Raw genomic sequence first — 21,478 nt, forward strand, 5'->3', positions numbered from 1 at the left:
TGAAGTTGAAGTGCTAAGAGGTCATAGTATCAAGTAGCTCCCAATAGCAACGAAGTTCATGATCATTTCATAAGATAATGTTGCACACACTCTCAAAGACAAACACTCTTGGACATACGTTTCATGTAAAGCAGAAGAAACTCTGAGCAGACATACATTTCACGTTAAATTAAAACTTCAACTAAGCAAAAATAAGAGACATGATAGTCCTTGCCCCTCGGGCACACCAAAAACTATCTCACAAAACCAACATCATGTATGCAAAACAAAGTTGGAAAACCATAGTAACAATTCATAAATCTCTTATGAATCTAAAAGGTACTCTGGATCATCCTGGCTTCATTCCCAAAATCACTTATAAAATCTTTCAAACATGAAAAACTAGTCTAGACCATCCTAGCCTCTCTAAAGAGCTCTTCCAACTCGAGTAGTTCTGCATTGAAGTCTTCTTTTGTCTCACACAACGTACTGTATTCAAAATCAATAAACTTCGCTTTGCCTTTATGAAATAGCATATTGGATAACGACAGATCTCCATGTAAAACCCCTTCTCTATGTATGTTAGCTAGTGCCTCACGAACTGCCGTCTTCACACCTCTTTCAGAAACCAAATCCTTGATAGGTGGTCCCTTGAGCTCATTAGTAAGCCCAAGATACAACACCGAAGTATGGGGTAATCTACCCACGACCACTAGAGAGGGAAGATATAAGCCTTGCAAATTCTTCAGATGATGATATATTTTTTGCTCTATTAAGAATGCCCTTAGTGCTGTCTCTCTCCTCAAATCAAATGTCTTTAGAGCAACTCTCTCTCCTTGAACTTCACCTTGCAAGATATTTCCATGTTTTCCAAGTGCAACAACACCTCCTGTAACTCCCAAGTCCTCAAGGGGATAGACAGGTATATTATGCAACTCCTCCTCACTGTAAACATCCAAATCTGCGGTGAGCTGTCTTCTTTTCTTCCTTTGGGCCTTCACTTGTACATTTTGTATATTTCTCCTGAGTGTTCTACCACTGCTTGAAGTACCCCTTATTTGCGGAAGACTCAGCGTGTATCCTTGTGTGGGTGTCTCTGTCACCAAAACCCGTGACATGGAGAGCTTCAAGTGCTTGCGCTGTTCAGCAAATTCCAGCACATACAGAAATTTCTCAAGTGGCGCATCATCTATCTTGACGATCGGAGAGAAAAAAAGCGACTTTGATGCTGCATCATCTCGATAAAAGAAAACCGACTGATTATAGTTACTTATAAACCCCACTATAGACTCATCATTCACCATATCGCCATAGAGTTGCTGTAAAACTTCTATGCATTTTTTTCGTTCCGAGGGACTATTCAAGGCCTCTTCAAATGATCTCGCCAGCACCTCCCACTGCCAGTGACCTTTGCCCTCTCCATTCCCATAAACTCGAGCAGAAAGATTCCTTAGATCTTGGGATTGGGTGATATCGATGATAACCATATCTGTGAAGCTGAATGCTCTGCCTGAACCTCCGGACATATACTCGAGGGTGAAACCTAGTTTCTTTGCAAGATCATTCACCTGTGGAAACAGAATCTGTTCTAAACATCCACGAATTGCACACTCATCTGAAGCAGGCTGTAGGCCAGCCCTCCACACGGACATCATATTAACGTTTCGCTTCTGAACATCATCGAGTCTGCTAGAAAGATCAGATGCCCTCGCCAAGAAATTTGGCCACTCCCTAAGTTCTTTGAATGTCCTTGCATTCACTGCTTGCGTGCGCCCGCTAGACTGTCTTTGAGAGAGTCTCTGGGGTAAGTGCGGAAGGGGAGAACGGGCGAGTTCTTTATCTGTCATCAATATCCCCTGAACAGCCATACCCAAAATATTGATTTTTGAACCTGAAAACAAAAAATCAAAGGATAAATCCTTTTGAAAGTTATACGCATGGAGCTCAAAAATGCAACAAAGACCACGACAAGAACAATCCAAAAGGTGTTCTTCCTGCTGCAGCACAAGCTACGCCATGTCTAAACCTAATCGGACGTACCTTTCATGTGTCATAACAGCAGAGAGATGACAGGACTATCTTTATGTCTCCTATCATTCAGGAAAATGCAGAGAACGAGAACTTACAATGACACAATTATGGCCCTTTCTTTGTCCAAACTTGACGGTGCAATAGCAATCAGCAAGATCACACAACCCTAGGAGGGATACCCAAATCAGAAATAGCATTAGACAGCAAACAAATAAGCCCCTGTAGCATGCCATCAAAAACTCACAACTGAGGTGTGTAATATATCCAGCTGTGCCAATGCCATTTCTATGTAGTGCATATGCATCCATGTGAGCTATTGGCTAGAAGCGAGAAGCTGACTATGCGTGTTCAAAACAAAAGGTTGCTAAGACATATTCATAGCAAGGAAAAACCTGTTGCTTCTCATTCAAGAGGATGTGGAGAACAAATACTGATGCAACAGCTATTGCCCTTTCTTTGTCTAGACTCCACGGTGCAACAGCAAGATCCCTAGGACAGATGGCTGAATCAGAAACAACGTTAGGCAGCAAACAAAATAGCCACAACAAACCTAAAGCATGCCATCAACAACTCACAACTAAAGCGTGTAATGTATCCAGCTCTATCTAAGTAGTGGATATGCATTTGTGTGAGCTATTGCCTAGAAGCGAGAAGCTGACTGTGCATGTTTAGAACAAAAGCTTGCCAAAACATATTCATATCAAGGAAAAACCTGTCGTTTCTCACTCAAGAAGTCGCAGAGAACGAGTACTTACGATGATGCAACGGCTATGGCCCTTTCTTTGTCCAGACTCACCAGTGCAACAGCAGCAGCAGCATCGCCACAACCCTAGCACAGATGGCCGAATCAGAAACAACATTAGGCAGCAAATAAAATAGCCCCAATAAACCTGTAGCATGCTATCAACAACTCACAACAATAGCCCCAATAAACCTGTAGCATGCTATCAACAACTCACAACTGAGGCATGTAGCGTAACCATCTCTGCCAGTGTCAGTTCTATCTAAGCAGTAGATATGCATGCGCATGAGCTATTGCCTAGAAGCGTGCAGCTGACAATGCATGTACAGAACAGAAGCTTGCTAAAACATACTCATACAAAGAAACACATGCTGTTTCTTTCGCAAGTCCAAAATAGCCACAACAAACCTAAAGCATGCCATCAACAACTCACAACTAAAGCGTGTAATGTATCCAGCTCTATCTAAGTAGTGGATATGCATTTGTGTGAGCTATTGCCTAGAAGCGAGAAGCTGACTGTGCATGTTTAGAACAAAAGCTTGCCAAGACATATTCATATCAAGGAAAAACCTGTCGTTTCTCACTCAAGAAGACGCAGAGAACGAGTACTTACGATGATGCAACAGCTATGGCCCTTTCTTTGTCCAGACTCACCAGTGCAACAGCAGCAGCAGCATCGCCACAACCCTAGCACAGATGGCTGAATCAGAAACAACATTAGGCAGCAAATAAAATAGCCCCAATAAACCTGTAGCATGCTATCAACAACTCACAACAATAGCCCCAATAAACCTGTAGCATGCTATCAACAACTCACAACTGAGGCATGTAGCGTAACCATCTCTGCCAGTGTCAGTTCTATCTAAGCAGTAGATATGCATGCGCATGAGCTATTGCCTAGAAGCGTGCAGCTGACAATGCATGTACAGAACAGAAGCTTGCTAAAACATACTCATACAAAGAAACACATGCTGTTTCTTTCGCAAGTCCAAGGCATGGAGCTCATACATGCAGCAACGACCAGCAAGTTGAAACAACGAGAAGAAACCAAAAGTTCTTGTTTCTGCTGCAGCACAGACTACGTCATGTCTAAACCTAAGAGGGTTTCCATGACAACTCTAAGAGATGGGCACTCTTTTCGTTTGCTATCATTCAGGAAGACAGAGAACGAGTACTTACAAGTTACAATAACGCTATGGCCCTTCTTTGTGGAGACTCGACGGAAGACCCTAGGAGGACAGCCGAATCAGAAACAAAAATGCACAGGAAAGAAAATAGACACATGAGACCTGTAGCATGCTATCAACAACTCACAAGTCACAACTAAGCTGTGTAGCATAACCAGCTCTGCCGGTGTCATTTCTATCTAAGCAGTGGGTATGCATGTGTGTGAGCAATTGAGTAGAAGCATACAGCTCACAATGTGTATATAGAACAGAAGCTTGCTTAGAAGTTTTTACATCAAGAAAAATCCTGCTGTTTCTTTTCAAAAGCAATACGCACGGAGCTAAAAAATACAGCAAGAAAAAAACCAAAAACCTGCAGCACAGGCTATCTATCCCATGTCTAAACGTAAGAAAATGTACCAAGGGAATGCTTATAATGACGCAATGGCTATGGCCCTTTCTTCGCTGAGACTCGATGGTGCAGCAGCAAGCAGCAAGGTCGCCTCCACGATAGGAGGGATAGCCCAATCAGAAACAACGTTAGACAGCAAACAAAATAGCCACAAGCCGACTTGCGGCATGCTATCAGTGACTCACAACTGAGCTGTGTTAACATGACCAGCCCTGCCGGTGTCATTTCTATCTAAGCAGTGGATATGCATGGTGCGAGGAATTGGCTAGAAGCGTTAAGCCAAAAAATTTCGAAAGTCATAGGCATCGAGCTTAAAAATACAGCAAAGACCAACAATGAGAGCAAACAAAAAGTTCTTTCTGCTGCAGCACAGGCTACGCCATGTCTAAACCTAACAAGACATACCTTTCCTCTGCCATGACAACTATGAGAGATGACGGACTCTCTTTATATCAGCTATCGTTCAAGAAGATGCAAAGAACGAGTGCTTACAATGACAATGGCTATGGCCCTTTCTAGGTAATTCAATGTACTATGTACACAATATGGGCCAATATCTAGGTAATTCAATTTCCTATATAGAGAATGAATAAGAAATATAGGCTATTATCTAGATAATACAATTTCCTATATAGAGAATGGATTGCCTATGTGGAGAATTGAACCACAAATGAGTAAATAGTTATTTAAAAAAATTGGTTATTTTGAAAAAATTGGTTACTTTGAAACTTTTATACTTAATATTCAAGCATCAATATTATTATACAAATTGAAATACTTAAAATCTCCTCTCTCTCTCTCTTTCTCTCTCTCTCTCTCTCTCTCTCTCTCTCTCTCTCTCACACACACACACACACACACACACAAAGAAAAAAAAAACTCAATGTAACATACGTGAAAATGTAGGTATGTCCTCTCATCTTATATCAAAAAGTAAGAGAATGATTTTACCAATACTAGCATGCCCATATTCAAGCTAAACGGCCATCTACCTTAGAAACTAAGGTTTTCTCTCTCCTCATCAAACAGACAGATATTCTCTCTCTCTCCCTCTCATACGTAATCCAAAATCGTAGATTATTATCTCTCTCTAATGTGTCGCAGCACTAATTAATGATTATAGTAAGGTTTTACACCTTAGCTAAAACATCTCCCTCTCTCCCCCTCTTAGTGTATTCATGTCCATCTCTTTTTCTCACTCTGTGTTAAATGTCTCTTAGAATGCAAATTTAAAAAAAACAACAACGTATACAATAGCCTTTCTCTCTCTTTCACTAGGTCATTGCCCAATGAGAAAATACTACACATAGCGTATTTAAAGCCTCTCTCCGAACTCTCCAGAATACAAAAACCTCTAGAGCTTCGAACCTCCAGTCATCCACATGTCAAGATTTTATCTCTAAGGATCTCTAAGGCTACCTCTCACCACTTCAAATTAATTAATTGAAAACAAAATTGGGAAACCATATTAAGCTTGCACTAAGTTAAAATATATACAAATAGGACAAAAGATTTGTGTTGATATTGTGAAACAATGGGAAATAACATTTTGCATGGGAATGGTGAGAAAGAGTGAGTGTTTTGATAGAATTTACCTACATAGCTTTCAAAGGGTAGCCTGTAAAACCTCTTAAGATCTCATAATACCATATACATGAGTTCAATCTTTCTTAAGATCTCATATAATTTCATAAAATCTTTTGAGAGATCTAATGAGATCATAAGATCCGTAAGACTTCCTCTATGAGTCCATAGGATCACATAAGGGTTGAGAAGGGCTCATCGAACTTAGCCTGGTCCTAGTGCTTATAACATTTTGAGATGATCAAAGCTAAGTTCCCTAGGAATGTACCCACACAACAGATTTTCTCCTAGTCTTAGGTATACTAGCTGTGAGAGCAACATTGAGAGAGTGATGCCAGTGTCCCACTCGTGAGATTGCTACTTTGTGGAGATACAATATTTCTTATGTCATCTAAACCAATCACCAACCCACTCTCAAAACTAGGAATCTTTAGCATTGACATAGGTGATGCCAAGATAGGAGAGCAAGAGATAGACACTAGCCCTACACTAGTGTAACTATAGCCATGATAAATTAATTCGCCAAAACCAGTGCAGCTATAGCTCTAATAGTGAAATTTTTTTGCCCCCAATTGTAAGTGACTCCATGTCACTTAGATGAGAAGAAGTTTTTAGCATTCAAAAAAACGTTATTATGCTACCCAAGTCAAACCTTACAAAAATACATATGCAAGTGACAAGTTAGAGAAGCAAGGAACTTGCTAGGAAATAGAATTATATTTAAAGACTTGAGTCTTAAAGTAAAGATATCATGCCAAATATGGATAGAACTTGTGAATATTTCTCTATGGCTTTGGCACTTTCTAGTGGTCTAGCTAAGGGTTTGATTCATTGCATGTTCTATATCCATTCATGCTCTCCTTGTTTCAGCAACATGAGCCCTCATGCGCTTCTAGGTTATCTCGGAGAGGGTGATCACAACAAATGGCATCTAAATCAGGCTCGTCTTGTTTTGGGTACCTCCATTTCTTGAGCTTTCCATGCTAAGGTGATATTGTCACACAAAAGCACGATTTTCATACCGAGCATGGGCTTAGCTTTGAAGGGGCCAACCCGAGGCAATTGATGGATGCAAACATACTAGTCAAAGATTGGCTATCAGTATTCTCGGGATTTAAATCCTCACCTCTATTAAAAAATGGTGACCTTGCATTATAAGGTGTACCACCGAGAGCCCATCAATCATGAGCTTTCGATTGCCTTCGCTCGTGGTTTTGTTTATGAGAATAGCACAACAGCCCCCTTTACTACTGTTGACATAGGAAAGTATAGGGTTGCATGGGCTGAGTTTGCAAAGTCTGTTGATGCAAATGTTAACTAGACTCCACATGAATGAAATATCGCCAAGTGTTTTGATGGCCATGGTCACAAGTTGAATTTGTCATTTGATTTGAGTGGTTCAAACAATCAACATATTCATATTCTAGAATTCTAATCATATCAATGTAAGATTATCTATTAGGCTCATGATTTAAGGCCTAAGATGATTAATATTAAGATATTGTATGATCATACCTAAAACATTACCTCTTTTGATCTAATATTTAGGGATTGGAAGATTTCACATAAGACTAGTTATATATAGAGCTCTTATGAGCTATCATACTTATAGCTTCCAAAAAGATCAATAGTATGCTCCAATATCAATTTGATAATCTATCTTGTGAGCTATATGAATTATATAATATGAGCTATATTTAAATTTTAGTATCTTTAATTACAACACTTTTTACTCCTTTATTTTGTTTTACACCTCCACTAACGTATATGGTGGTGTATCAATATCACTCTTAGCATAGGCTAGAGGTAAGGCCATCATCGAATTCACTCATCTTCCATATAAACAACACACAAAAAAAAGGACCCTTTGAGACCAAAGAACCAAATACAAAGACCATAAAGGTCTGAACATCTAGATATAATATAGGCTGTTGTGCTCACCATCAACATTAAGAGACACATATATGTGATCCACAAAGCTTTACTTACAATTAAGAGAGAGCTTCACGTGTAGGCAACCGAAAGCTTCACCTATAGGCACCAAGATGGATGATGGTTGAAGGGTCGTCACACGTGCACACATCCCTTCACGTGCATGAGCTATAGCCATGATTAGCCATTGATGATGGCCCATCCAAACTCTTTGGCATCCCCATATCACCACTCACCCTCTTCTACACTACTTGCACCCATCAAAGCCCTTGTCTTCATCTCACCACAATGGAGATTTCTTGGAAAACTAAGTTTCATAAAAAAGAAGGTTGCTCAAAATGGACCTGCTTTGCTCAAGCCATGGAGATTTTTTGGAAAACTACGCTTCATAAAAAAGCTTTAAGGTTGCTCAAAATGGACCTGCTTTGCTCACCAAGAATGCATGATGGTTTGAATATTATAAACATCAAATTTCATGTGTTGGCAAGAAAGATCACTATGCTCAAAACCTTTTTTCAACAAGAGCAGCCTTGGTCTATCATGTTGGCAATTTTGTGTGGTCAAATACTTGGCAAATTTCAAGGTAAAATCCCTGGTTGTCCATTTTCTACTTCCTTGATTTAGGATTGGAAGAAAGTGCTCTCTCGCATCAAATGGTATCCCCATCCTGCTTCTATAGCTTTCTCGCTTCGAATGGAAAGCCTACATTGGAGTGCTATTTTTTACTCTCCCCTTGCTGTACAACAACCAATCAGAGCTTACAATCTTATGAAGTTGGGCATCTGGTTCATTGACGACGTGGTAGATACTCAAGGGCATATTCTCTCTTTTCCGGCAGCATGCCAACAATACAATCTTGGGAAGCATCATAGACCTATATGGTGGATGTAAGAGACAGGCTTCAAGATTGGCATCTTCAGTCTTCAAGTCCAAGATTATCCTCTCAGCCTTTGCATCTATTGACTTCCATACAGGCTTATCGATTGATATTACCTCTTCCATGGATTGCTCATCATGCTAATTCTCTTTGGCATCTGAATAAGTCTTTAGCTTGGTGGAAAGGAAAATTGACATTGATATGGAAGTTGAAAATGCCATTGAAGCAGAGACTCTTTCTTTGGAGATGCATTGTTGGTATTTTTCTAGTGGGAGTGAAATTGGCTCAAAGAAGGATTGCCTCTCCTCTTTGTCCAAGATGTCATCATACTACTGAGAGTATTCCGTATTTATTGTGGTTTTGTTCATATTCCAGAGACCTTCTGGACAAGATCTCCTATTTTTTATCTCTCAGATTTCCTGCACCAGATTTCCTGCACACAGGTTCTACAAGTTTTTCTGGATGTTTGGCAGATTATCAGCTTCTTTGTCACAGTATTCTCTTTTCTTCCATTGGATCAGATACTGGGCCGTATGGACCCTCACCTCTGCCTACAGCGAAATCATGCATATCTGAATTCACCCCTTCAGCACCCTTATGAGTTCTTGCGAGCCTCATTGCGGCAGTCCTTATATGATGCCTTACATGAAGAAGATTTGGATGTTTCTTGTATTCAGCTTTTCTTTTATTGTTTCTGATGGATAGGGCATAGGCTCTTTTCTTGAGCACTTCCCGATGTAAAATGGATGTTTCATAATATAATTTCTTCGTTTTACAAAAAAAAAAAGTGTGTTGATAAGAGAGAGAGGTTAGAGAGAGGAGAAGAGTCGAGAGAGAGAGAGAGAGAGAGAGAGAGAGAGAGAGAGGGTGTGGTGTAAATTTTTTATTAAAAATAATGAAAAAACCCTAACTTTCGGCTAATCTTGGTTAACGGTAAGAACCAGGATGCGAACTCTGTTGTGCTGGTGACATGCTGAAGAGCGTGGCTATGGAGGAGGTGTTTCACCCTGGACTGTACAAAAGCAGGGCTGACTTCAGTGGACGCGGCGCGTAGGCTACAGCAGATGGGGCCAAACAAGCTGGAGGAGATCAAGCAGGAGAGCGAGCTTCGTAAGTTCTTCCAGTCCCTGTCATATTTCATCGCCTCTACAAGCTCGTGTATTTCAATGAAACCTGGGCTCTTTGCGAGCTCGATTTTTGAATTAAAAGAGCTGCAGAGAAATTGGGTCTTCTAAAAGGGCGATCAAGAAGCAGAAGGTCATACCAGAACCCCAAAGATTCGGTGAAAGCAAAAGCAGCAAGCAGAATCAAGGTCAAGTGCATCAGCGTGAAGCCTACAAGTACTCAAGCCCAATAATTAAAAGCCATGAGGAGAAGCACTCTGTATCATCACCATACACCTCTTGCCCTTGCATTGATTTCTCCATTCTAATGCAAGATGCAAAGGGAGAGGAGAAACAAGCAGAGGCTTGCAACATTATAAATGTTCATGGATCGAACTGTCAAGATCTCTTAAATCAAGTAGAGAAGCACAGAAACGAGGTATTCACCAGCTCAACAGCAGGAGAACCTACACAAATTAAGCAGCATATTAATGGGTCATGCTAGGTGCCCGATTGGCAAGACTTTGTCGGAATCGTCTTCCTCCTCTTTGTCAATGCCACTATCTCCTACCTTGAGGAGCGTCACGCGGGCAAGGCTACGGATGAGATCATGAAGAAGCGCCTCGTTGCCTGTGCCCGTGTCCTGCGAGATGGCCACTATCAGGTAGAGATTAAGACAAATTAAAAGAGGTTTAGTGCTGCTGTTTGTTTTCAGAGCGTGTGTTTTCCCAATGAGAAGCAAACACAGGTCTGTAAATTGAATTCACTCCATTCCCCTTACTGTATAAGCATGGCTGACCATGCCTTCTGTTGCACGCCCCAGGAGGTGGAGGCTGCCATCGTCTTACCCGGAGACATTGTCGCCATCAAGCTTGGTGACATTGTGCCAGCCGATTGTAGGCTGCTAGATGGTGATCCTTTGCTGCTTGATGAGTCCGCCATGACAGGAGAGAGCCTTCCAGCAACGAAGCATCCCGGCCATGAGGCCTTTTGTGGCTCTGTTGTGAAGCAGGGACAGATAGACGCCCTTGTTATCGCCACTGGAAAATTCACTCTCATGGGGCATTCATGCCACCTTACTGACACCACACAGAATCCTGGCCACTTTCAGGAGGTTTTGAGGAAAATTGGAAACTTCTGCTTCTTTATCATCCTAATGGGCATCATGGGTGAGTCCATTGTGATGTTCACTCAGCACACTCCTTACCACACGGGCGTTGAAAACCTGGTCATCTTGCTTATCGGTGGAATCCCCATAGCCATGCCCACTGTGCTTTCTGTCACCATGACCATTGGCTCCCATGCTCTTAGCTCCAACCAGGTAATATATGTGTTTGTCTCCTTTTTTTAAAAGAGCACTTCCTTGTGCGCATGACAGAGCACTTTAAACCTCTCTGCAGAGTGTAGGGGTAGCATCATGCATTACTTGTACAGTCAATTGCGGAAAGAGTAAAAAGCATGAAAACAGTCAAAGTGTAGAAAGCTCAACTGCTGTTAGCTCATCTCGCTGTGATGCTAATAGGCTGTTGTAAAGCGCATGACTGCAATTGAGGAGCTTGCTGGAATGGACATTCTCTGCTCTGACAAGACAGGTACTCTTACTCTCAATGAGCTGACAGTGGGCTGACAGTGGACAGAAACCTTATTGAAGTTGTTTCGCCCAAAGCAAACAAAGAGCTTGTCCTCTTGACTGCAGCTCAGGCTTCCCGTCTTGAAAATCAGGTGAGATGGATGGGAGTGCAGTATATGCTGATCAACATTAATCTTTCCTTAATATGTAACTACCATAACTTGTGTGATCTGGAGCAGGATGCTATAGACAAAGCTATTGTAAGTATGCTTGCTGATCCAAAAGAAGCTAGGCAAGGCATTCAGGAAGTTCACTTCCTTCCTTTCAATCCTGTGGACAAACGAACTGCATTCAAGATTTGATAATAATGGTTGTTTTTTGTTGGTATTAGCATAGTGATGCATGGCTAGGGAAGAGAACACGCAGAAATGGGCTAAAGATCCGAGTGCTTGTCCCTCAATTTCTTATTGGAAAACTGCCCCAAAATCTGAGGGTAATACAGGTTCGCATGGGAAACGTGCAACTCTCACCACACTCTCGCGTGTACATCACAAGAATCTTGTCTCAGTTTGGTCAGAAGGGGATCAAATGCTTGTCTATGAGTACATGGCACATGGCAGTCTCCGAGACTCTCGCACAGGTAAGATACTTCTTTAGGTGAAGCAAGCGCTTGTTTCCAATGTTTACAGTTGTGTGCTCTTAGAGCATGCATGCATACATACATACATACGGATATGCATGCGTGCACACATACCTAAATACATAGACAAACATACATACTATATGCATGCATGCACGCACATGCCAGTACATACAAAGTCATACATACATGCATGCATATGCCCTTTCATACATGTAGATAGATGCATATGTCCATACATACTTGCCCTACATACATACATCCAATGGAACTGACACAACAGTTAGGTCCGGATTTTGCTTAAATAAGAGCAGCAAATTCCTGTCGTTTAGTAGATAGAAAATGCCCATTTTTTAAAAATAGTACCTGGCATAAAAAAAAACTAAACATTTCCTTCGTCCCGGCGGTTGCCGCCATTTCTTGGAATAGAGGAGTTCAAAGCACCAAATTACGGCTATGGGCAGACGGAGATCATGCTGAGTTTCCTGGCAATGGTAGCATGAGAGTGGTTCAGTCGGCCTGCAACATGATCCTACTCATCATTTAAAGGTAAAACCCTCTCTACTAGGGTCCTTTTGTTGTGTTTTTTCTTTAATACATCATGTCTTGTGTGTACCACAAGAAGGAGCAGTCTGGCTTGACCAAAGTCAGCATGCCTTCAACTCCCAGGTTTAAGAGGAGGGATCCAAGGGCTTTCATAGGTGGTCTACGAGCAAGACCCATTGAGAGTAAGGGGGCTATGTTGAGTAAGAGTGAGAATGAGTAGCAGAGGGGGCTGGCCAACTGACCTCGCTGGTTGGGCTGCAACAATTGTAGCCAACCAATCTGGTTTGGGGAATGAGGAAGCCAGGCAGCCCATTCCCTTCTACTTGCCAAGCCTCAAAGGAGTTGCCTTGTGCCCAGATCTGCCTTCCATGTTTAGAGGCTTTATTAATATCCACATGTCTAGATTATTATGCTACATGTCATGAAACCCATTTAACATCTGGGCCCATGTTATTGGTGGAAAATGGTTCACACAAAGAACTTTACAGATGTGCTGATAAAGTTACATTCTTAAAAAAAAAATTTGATGGCCAGAAACCCGCTGAAAAGTAGTGTATTGAAGGTTTAGCTGTATAATAAGACCAGAACCATTCAAGAATCATTTGCACCTAGAAGAGAGGTTTTTGGGAAAATAACCTTGTATGTGTTATTCAACTCCTCTAACATTTTAGATGTGTGACTTGTGTTTGTTAACTCATGTTTTGCATGCAGGTTGTGTCGGAGGTGGTGACTCCATTCTAAAGGAGCTGATTGAACTATGTGAAACTGGGAGATACAGGGTCAGTCAAGTCATCACATTCACAAATTGACCTCATCAACATGTATGATCTTTTGACAATCTTTATTGCAGCATGACATGAGGCTTGCATGGTCTTGCAGGAGGGGGAGGGCATGTTGGAAATAGAGGTGCTAACATTGGACAAAACAGCTCTAAGCTTGACCAAAAAGGGACCTCTCATCAAGATTGAAGGTCAGCACCTAATCCAACAGGTAAAATCATGGAAGATTTTTCAAGCAATCCCAAACCTTGAATAGCTTCTAGTAAATGTTTTTCTCTTTGAAATTTTTTAATAGTATGTATAACTGTGATGCATCATTAGTATGTAAAGGCTCAGTGATGTGCCACTGTCAGCAAGTATGTTCCTTGCTTATAGCATAGAAAGAAAGGAACTGTGGGAGATGCTTTTATCGATATTCATCCAACAACTGTGACTTCTTTTTGTGCGTATTTGAACCTTGTAATTTGCAGTCTTCAATTTTTTTTGTAAAATTCTCAACGATTCATTTTCTTGATTAGATTGGATATGTTGTAGGTGGGAACCTCCAGCATCAGGCCATGTCAATGCATCTGACATTCCAACAAACACAAGCCGCGCTAGCCAAGCCCAATGAAGAGGCAAATTATAGACAAGGGATTTTGATTGTGCTATACTGATCACGAGTACTTTTGGGCACCATTTTGGTCCTAAGACAGATCTTTGAATGCCCCATGTTGATGAAGAAGGTGGGATTTGGTTTGTTGCTGTAGATCAATAGTAGGCATGTCTCTCGATGGCTTGTTTTAATCAGGAGCATGAAAGGCATGACGAAGGGGGCACTTTTGCTCTAGCAAGGTCTAGTCCTGCTCCTCTGAATGCCTATGTGAACGGAGTTGCCTAGGACTCAATCCCCTACTTGGTGTGAAGATGACAAAGATGGGCACTACATGTTTCAGCTTGGAGAAAATATTACTTTCCACTATAATGACACTTGCTAATCCTACACCACATCTTGGCTTACAACTTGGCAGCTTGATTCACTTCTACATAAGCTCATATGTGGTTTGATTTGCCATGGATTTCGCTCATTCACTAAAGGGTTTTTCATGTTGGCTTGACCTTGAAGTTGAGTTGTATTCTCGCTTATGCTTTTATTAATTCCTCTCTAGTTTATGAGTTTTTCTGACCTCTAAATTTCATATGGCGTTTTTTCGGTGCTTTGGACATGCAGACAAAATTCTTAGCAGGATGGGGAAAGGTATGTTGCTTCCTTTTTCTAAGCTTACAGCTACCATCTTTTCTACCTTGTCTTTTTCTAAGCTTACACCTGTCATCTTTTCTGCCTTGTTTTTTGACACATGGAAAGATGGAGTCTGTCTCCTACATTGTTTTGGATACATTTTTGTCTATCTATAGACTGTAAGCCATTGTGTGGATAACTCAATCAAGCTATGGGCATGATGGATGCTAAATGCCCTTAGCCTCTAGCATGATAAGAGCGTCGATAACTTTCTTCACATTCGGCACAACATGACCACAGTCATGACAGCTCATTACCATTGATCTCTTACAGAGTTTAACATACAGTACCAGCTATGAATGAACATTTAAATCGTGTTAGCATGGTTGCTTCTACCTTCAGTAAGAAAACCTCACTTAATTGGGCACCCCACCTTTCATTCACTTGCATAACCTATCTAGAGGATAAGCTAATAAGCATTCTCTAGACATAGATACAATGGATTCACCATATAATTTCCTAGATCAAATAAGGATATCTAGGAAAAGTGCAAACTAGGGAAAATGAAACAGTTTCCTAGATAGGCTACCTAGATAATGCAAAGCATGGATTTCTCTACATAGATAAATTTACATATATAGGAAAAATTTTCCTATGTACATATATAGGAAATTTTTACTATATAAATAAATTTTCCTATATAGAAAAATCCATGCATTGTATTTCCTAGTTAGCTATCTAGGAAAGTGTTTCATTTTCTCTAGTTTGCACTTTTCCTAGATATGTTCATTTATATCTAGGAAATTATCTAGTGAATGGTTTTTTTTAACTATATAGAGAATGAACAAAAGTGCCTTGTGCGAGACTCGATGGTGCAACAGTGAGCAGCAAGATCGCCCCCACGCTAGGAGGGAAAGCCAAATCAAAACAACCTTAGACAGCAAACAAAAAAGTAACAAGAGACCTTGGCATTCTATTAACAACACACAAACTGAGCCGTGTAACGTAACCAGCTCTGCTGGTGTCATTTCTATCAAAGGGTGTTTACACGCCGCCATTAGCTTACCCACGCAATGCTCGCCCACAAGCAGGGATGTTTCCAGGGGCTGGCCGACTCTCACTGGGCTTACATACACCACGGCACACGCAAGAAAGGACAAAGGTTGCCAGTGCTTCCCATTGGTGCAGAACGCAATTGGGCAGAGATACTTGGGGTTGGGGCAGCCAATACCTCCTGCCCAAATTTTCTGCGATGAGAACGGTGCCTTGCTCCTTTTCAACCTGCACCTATTTATGTCTGCTCTTGTCACATAGTCGGAAGCGTACTTGAATTATTCAATCATTCACTTCACAAAAGAGAGAGAGAGAGAGAGAGATTCGACACATCATTGGGGACCAGAAGATGGGCTGGTCCCCCCCCATAAAGATCATTCTTTATTACTAAGGGGAATCTTTTACAAGCACAAAAACGGGGCGTAAGCCCGTCCCTTTTCTATTTCTGCTTTCCACTAAGAGGAATTCCTTCCTCTTCTGTGAGTCCCTTTGGAAGCTCTCAAACGAGAGTCTATCTTCCAAAATCTTCTAGGAAGCCCTCACGAATGAGAGTCTATCTTCCTCGTGTCTATGGGTCCTTAGGAAGCCCTCGCGTATGAGAGTCTATCTTCCTCGTGTCTATTGGTCCTTAGGAAGCCCTCACGTATGAGAGTCTATCTTCCTCGTGTCTCTTGGTCCTTAGGAAGCCCTCACGTATGAGAGTCTATCTTCCTTTATGATTGCATGGAAGCCCTCGCGTAGGAGAGTCTATCTTCCTCTATTTTTACTGTGGAAGCGAGGGTTTTCCCTTCATAAAAGCTATCATTCATGCTCAATTCATTCATGCAAATCGTTCATAGAAGAGTACTAATCATAGGGGACTATGTCCCGTAAGAATATAAGAGAGAGAGAAGGTGAGAGGCAAGCAAACACACAAACATGAGCTTGCTGTAATTTACTGCACCAAACCTGAAATCTTACCTGAGCTTGCTCCAATGTCGATTTGAAGCGCTTCTCCGCGACGAAACAGCCCTAAACTTTGTAGGCTCGTAGGAGAAGGATAGAGAAGCAAGAATCTATGGCTCCTCTGCTGAAATCAGCCCTAACAAAGGTGTTTAGGGGCTGAAACAGCCAGCTGCACTTTGAGAGTTAGAGGGTTTTCACCCTAACTCTCGCGATGAATCTCTTTCTCTTGCTTGAGAGAGCAATGGGGCTGCTTTGTTCTTGATGATGGGAGCCTTAGCATCCACATGCATCACAATGCACACCACCAAGCTTTAATGGAAGCTTCACTATCTTCTCCTTGCTACACTTGCTCCACACACTACTCACTCACACTAATGCAAGAGAGAAGGAGGAGAGCTCTTTAAATAGGGAGGAGGAAGCAAAAATCGCCATCATGAGAAAGAGGGTGATGTGTGTGAGTTCTCAAAAGGTAAGTGTGCCAAGTGGCACACTTACTCTTTTATAACTTTAACCATTCACTTTTCATTTTAAAAACTTTTGAACTATTAAATTAAATGTGCACTTTACATGCACATGGCCACACAAACTAATGCATTAACTTTTTGACCCTACCGTTTCCACCGCTGCGGGACCAATGCTTCAACACTTTACCTGCACTGCTCTGGCATCACCAGGTCACATTAGTCCCATTATGGAAACATCTAAAACTATTAAAAATAAGTAAACCTTTACTTATCCTAAGGCCTTTTAGGGCCTTAGGAGGTCTTAGGGACCCCATCTCATTCTTGTGCTTGTACTGTTCTGAGCCTGTCTTTCTGAGGCCTTAATTGCCCCTACATGAGGTCCCGATTTCCCAATCTTAGGAGCCTCAGGACAATTAATATGCTAGGGTCCCCGCCGCTGAGATGTTCTAACCACCGTCGTGGCACATCTAGGACCCTACTAACTATTCTAGTGTGCACACAACTACTGCGAGAGTACTCATAACTTAAAATAACAATCAATAAAAGAAAGTTATTTATTAAATCTAGAATTTCTGGAATAGTTACATCCCTCTTGGTTCTAAACAGTTGACCTCAACTGTAGAGCGTCAACATAACTATGCAAGATGTCTGGGTAGTCCTTAAGATCTGACTCAGTCATCCACTTTGCATCTAAAGGGGTGTAATTTTTAAACTTAACTAAATACTTCCTATGTAGTACTCCCGACTTAAGTTGTCTCTCCGAGTGGTGAATGATCTGTTCTGGCTGAAGAATGGAAAGCATTATGGATTTGCCAATGTGAAGGCAAATCTAATCTAACAGTCAAATCATTGACCTTTTCTATGATCTTAAAAGGACCATAGAATCTGTTGGAAAGCTTTAGAACTTTGCCTTTGCCGACTTGAATTTTAAGTCTAGCTTTGGCAAACTTAAGTAGAACGTTTTGTCCTACTTGAAGATCAAGTCTTCTTCTGTGCTTGTCTGCTTCTCTCTTTTGCTTCTCTTGAGAGCGAAGAATCGCTCTCTTAACTTGACTATAGGCGGAATCTATGTCACGCACAAACTCATCTGCAGCGAAGATGTTCTGCTTTGTAACTAATATGGGAAGCAACATGGGCTTCCCATATATGACTTCAAAAGGAGCTTTACCAGTAGAAGAGTGTATGGTATTGTTATAAGCAAACTCGACTAATGGTAAATACTTCTCCCATTCTGATTGTCTATCTGCTGAGACATAGCACTTTAGGAGATCTAATATCGTAGCATTAGCAATCTCACTTTGGCCGTCTGTCTGGGGGTGGTAAGCTGAGGAGAAATGAAGTTTAGTCCCCATGTTCTCAAAAAGTGCTTGCCAAAAGAGACTCGTCATGCGAGGATCTCTATCGCTGACGATCATCTTTGGCATACCATGATGCTTAAAGATCTGTGCAAGAAATATTCTTGCCATATGATCAGCTTTTATGGTCTTCTTAACTGGAAGGAAATGTGCTTGCTTACTGAATCTGTCTAGGATCATACATATGGTCTGCATGCCATATGTTAGCGCATTGGGTACATTTGGAGAGCAAATATGCTCTCCAAATGTACCCAATGTGCTTACATAATGCATGTGGACCATATGTATGGTCTGCATGCGCTATGGTAGTGCATTGGGTACATTTGGAGAGTGTATTCTCTCTCCAAATGTACCCAATGTGCTAACATAGCGCATGCAGACCATACATATGGTCCGCATGCACTATGATAGCACACTGGGTAGATTTGGAAATTTTATTTGCTCTCCTAATTATTTGAATCCACTACAATATGGCATGTGGAACATACATATGGTCCGCATGCACTATGGTAGCGCATTGGGTACATTTGGAGACCGTATTTTCTCTCCAAATGTACCCAATGCACTAACATAGTGTATACAGACCATATGTATATAAATGCTTGTGCTATGGTAGCACATTGGGTACATTTGAAGAGCAAATGTGCTCTCCAAATGTACCCAATGCATTACCATAGCGCATGCAGAACATACATATGGTCCGCATGCACTATGTTAGTGCATTGGGTACATTTGGAGAGCAAATACGCTCTCCAAATGTACCCCATGCACTAGCATTGCGCACGTGGACCATATGTATGATCCGCATGCTTGCTATGGTAGCACATTGGGTACATGCATAGAGAAAATATGCTCTCCATATGCAAAAAAACATAAGACAAATGGACAAATTATTAAGAGGACATACATATCGCACAAGCAAAACTTGGCCATGCAATGGCATAGCCTTGTGTCTGTCCCAATTTCAATACATCCGGCTCGTGAGGAGGTGGAAACAGAATCTCCACATTCGGCATGTATACCACATTGATGGACAGTCCAAAGTGTGCATGAGGGAGTGAGTTGCCGTGCAATATCGCATCTGAGCCCATATGCATGATGGTCCTCTTTGCAACTACGGTTGCCCCTTTGAATAGGTCCACTACATCACCCACTTTGTATGTTGCCATAGCTATAAAAATATTTAAAAATAGGTTATTTAACAATAAACCAATGTATTCTTAGAGTGAATAGAAGTGAGAGAAATAGTGTGTAAGTGTGTAGAATAGAGATAGAAACATACCCAAAGCAGCGGTGTTGTATGCAAAGGGTTGCTAGAGAAGATGGCTACTCCGGAGTCACGAACTGTAAGTGCTCTACAATAAACACAAGAACATTGAGAGAAGATGACATTGTTGAGAGAGAGAGAGAGAGAGAGAGAGAGAGAGAGAGAACATGCATGCACATTGAGATAAGGGTACATAAGCTTCAATGTGTGACACAAAAAACATAGGGTTTGAGAGTAAGGGAGAGTTGGATTCAACACCTAATATTGAGAGAGAAGAGAAAAGCATACCTTCTTGAATACGGGGGGGAAACAAAAATCAAGAGAGAGGCAAGAGAGGGAGGCATCATACCTTCTTCAATGTGCCCTAAACTTGCCCTTGCGGGTTAGATGGAGATGGGGTGAAGGTATGGGAGCTCAAAGGAAAGGGGTGGCATCAATCTACAGCAAGGGCATAGCTCTGTATTTTCATTATTTTAAAATATGGAGTGAAACGATGGCCCTGGGAAAAGTTTTATTTTGCCAGCGCTGTTATTTTCAGCACTTTTACTTTTAAAAAAAAGTCAAAATTGCTCAAAATTTCAGTGGTTACACAAAAAATGCTAAAATTTTCAACGTTAACCAGTGCTGGATTTTCTAGCATTAGTCAGAGCTACAAATATCAGCATTAGCCAAAGCTGGAATTTCCAACGCTTACATTAAACGTTGAGATTTTCAGCAGTATTTCCAACCAAAAAACTTTTTAAAAACTGCAGGGAAGGTGCATGGTGAAACAAGAGACCCACCTATCAACCACCAAAGGGAACACATGAGTGGGAGGAGAAATGGGTGTTATGTCCATTTAAGTTGTGCAAATATCAAAAGTGGTGGCGTAGGATCTCACTACAACATGTACAAAAACATGGAGAGTTTAATAGGGACATAGTTCTAAATCCTCCGCAAGATGACATGGTAACACCCATTTCCCATTGTTTTTTTTAGCCCATGTGATTATTTTTAATGGCATGCATGTGACAATGATATGTAACAACATGCAAGAGACGTTGATATAATCCCACATGTATCTATCTTCATCATGAGAGGACTCAAACCTGGCATGTATTGGAGCATATGGGGAGAAGCAAGCACAAGTGGAGTGTGCTATGATACCATCTAAAGACAATGTTGCATGTGAGATAGAAGATGATACAAATTTGGATGAGATGATAGAGGCCTTGGTTGAGACTGTACTCCAAGGGAAAGTAGAGCACATGATGCAAAGGGAGAGTTCATAAGGAAGACATGCAAAGAACCATTGTATGTAGGATGGAGGGTTTCAAAATTGAGGGCCTTATTGTCTGTGTTAAATTTGCACGCTACCTTTGGATGGTCGGATGCAAGTGTGTCCGCATTATTTAAAGAAATGCAAATGTTATTGCTAGAGGAAAATTGTATGCCCAACTCTCCAGGAGAAGCAAAGAGGACTTTAGCATATGTGGGATTGGATTACATGGCCATACATGCATGTCCAAATGATTGTGTCCTATATTGGGGGGGCTTGTCAAATATACAAACATGTCCCAAATTTGGAGTCAACCGCTCTACAGACAGGATCTTCAAGGAAGAGATGTGCCATGTAAGGTGTTATGATATTTTCCACTCATCCTAAGGCTAAGGCATATGTTTTAATGCAAATCTATTGCTTCACTAATGTCATGGCATGTGAAGGGACATTGAAAGGATGGCAAGATTACGGTTCCTTCTGACTGTGAGGCTTGGAAACACATAGACAAATAATGGCCAGAGCTCTCACAAGAGCCTAAAAATATATGCTTGGG

The 21,478-nt window shown here is 41.3% G+C and overlaps 2 protein-coding genes and 1 pseudogene across 9 annotated transcripts in view; 2 read left to right on the top strand and 1 right to left on the bottom strand.

Annotated features, from left to right (window-relative positions):
* Window positions 1–234: 234 nt before the first annotated feature.
* On the bottom strand, window positions 235–20,386 carry LOC147613766 (uncharacterized). Of its 4 annotated transcripts, none has more exons than XM_086781760.1 (7): window positions 20,014–20,386; window positions 19,680–19,752; window positions 3,366–3,439; window positions 2,766–2,839; window positions 2,403–2,512; window positions 2,106–2,176; window positions 235–1,870 (listed from the first exon to the last, which is right to left on the bottom strand). In XM_086781760.1, the coding sequence occupies exon 7, from the start codon at window positions 1,845–1,847 to the stop codon at window positions 387–389; it is 1,461 nt and encodes a 486-aa protein (XP_086637886.1). In that variant the 5' UTR covers window positions 1,848–1,870; window positions 2,106–2,176; window positions 2,403–2,512; window positions 2,766–2,839; window positions 3,366–3,439; window positions 19,680–19,752; window positions 20,014–20,386; the 3' UTR covers window positions 235–386. The 4 variants fall into 4 exon arrangements, with proteins under 4 accessions (XP_086637886.1, XP_086637885.1, XP_086637888.1 ...); XM_086781759.1 differs by having other exon boundaries at window positions 3,366–3,452; XM_086781762.1 differs by lacking the exons at window positions 19,680–19,752; window positions 20,014–20,386 and having other exon boundaries at window positions 2,403–2,499; window positions 3,366–3,637.
* LOC147613767 (ATPase 1, plasma membrane-type-like) lies at window positions 4,363–11,758 on the top strand (annotated as a pseudogene). The gene is made up of 7 exons (XR_015263176.1): window positions 4,363–4,495; window positions 9,750–9,852; window positions 9,941–10,265; window positions 10,332–10,490; window positions 10,650–11,147; window positions 11,349–11,548; window positions 11,636–11,758. The product of XR_015263176.1 is annotated as an ATPase 1, plasma membrane-type-like (transcript).
* LOC147613768 (uncharacterized) overlaps window positions 11,523–21,478 on the top strand; it is an 86,969-nt gene continuing 77,013 nt past the window's right edge. Inside the window, exons 1-5 of one of the 4 annotated variants that reach the window (XM_086781764.1) lie at window positions 11,523–11,656; window positions 11,788–12,036; window positions 13,294–13,361; window positions 13,462–13,572; window positions 14,572–14,598. In XM_086781764.1, the coding sequence (XP_086637890.1) occupies window positions 11,799–12,036; window positions 13,294–13,361; window positions 13,462–13,572; window positions 14,572–14,598 (444 nt within the window). In that variant the 5' untranslated portion in view covers window positions 11,523–11,656; window positions 11,788–11,798. Of the gene's footprint in view, window positions 11,657–11,787; window positions 12,037–13,293; window positions 13,362–13,461; window positions 13,573–14,571; window positions 14,599–21,478 lie in introns of those variants that run through there. The other 3 variants (XM_086781767.1, XM_086781765.1, XM_086781766.1) reach the window with 3 other exon arrangements.

The sequence above is a fragment of the Cibotium barometz genome, chromosome 43, assembly GCF_041138505.1.
Source record: "Cibotium barometz isolate CiBa-2024 chromosome 43, ASM4113850v1, whole genome shotgun sequence".
Classification (NCBI taxonomy): Eukaryota; Viridiplantae; Streptophyta; class Polypodiopsida; order Cyatheales; family Cibotiaceae; genus Cibotium; species Cibotium barometz.

What these genes read in the sequence shown, in the direction of transcription:
- LOC147613766 (XM_086781760.1), bottom strand. Translation starts at nt 1,847, where the DNA reads ATGGCTGTTCAGGGGATATTGATGACAGATAAAGAACTCGCCCGTTCT.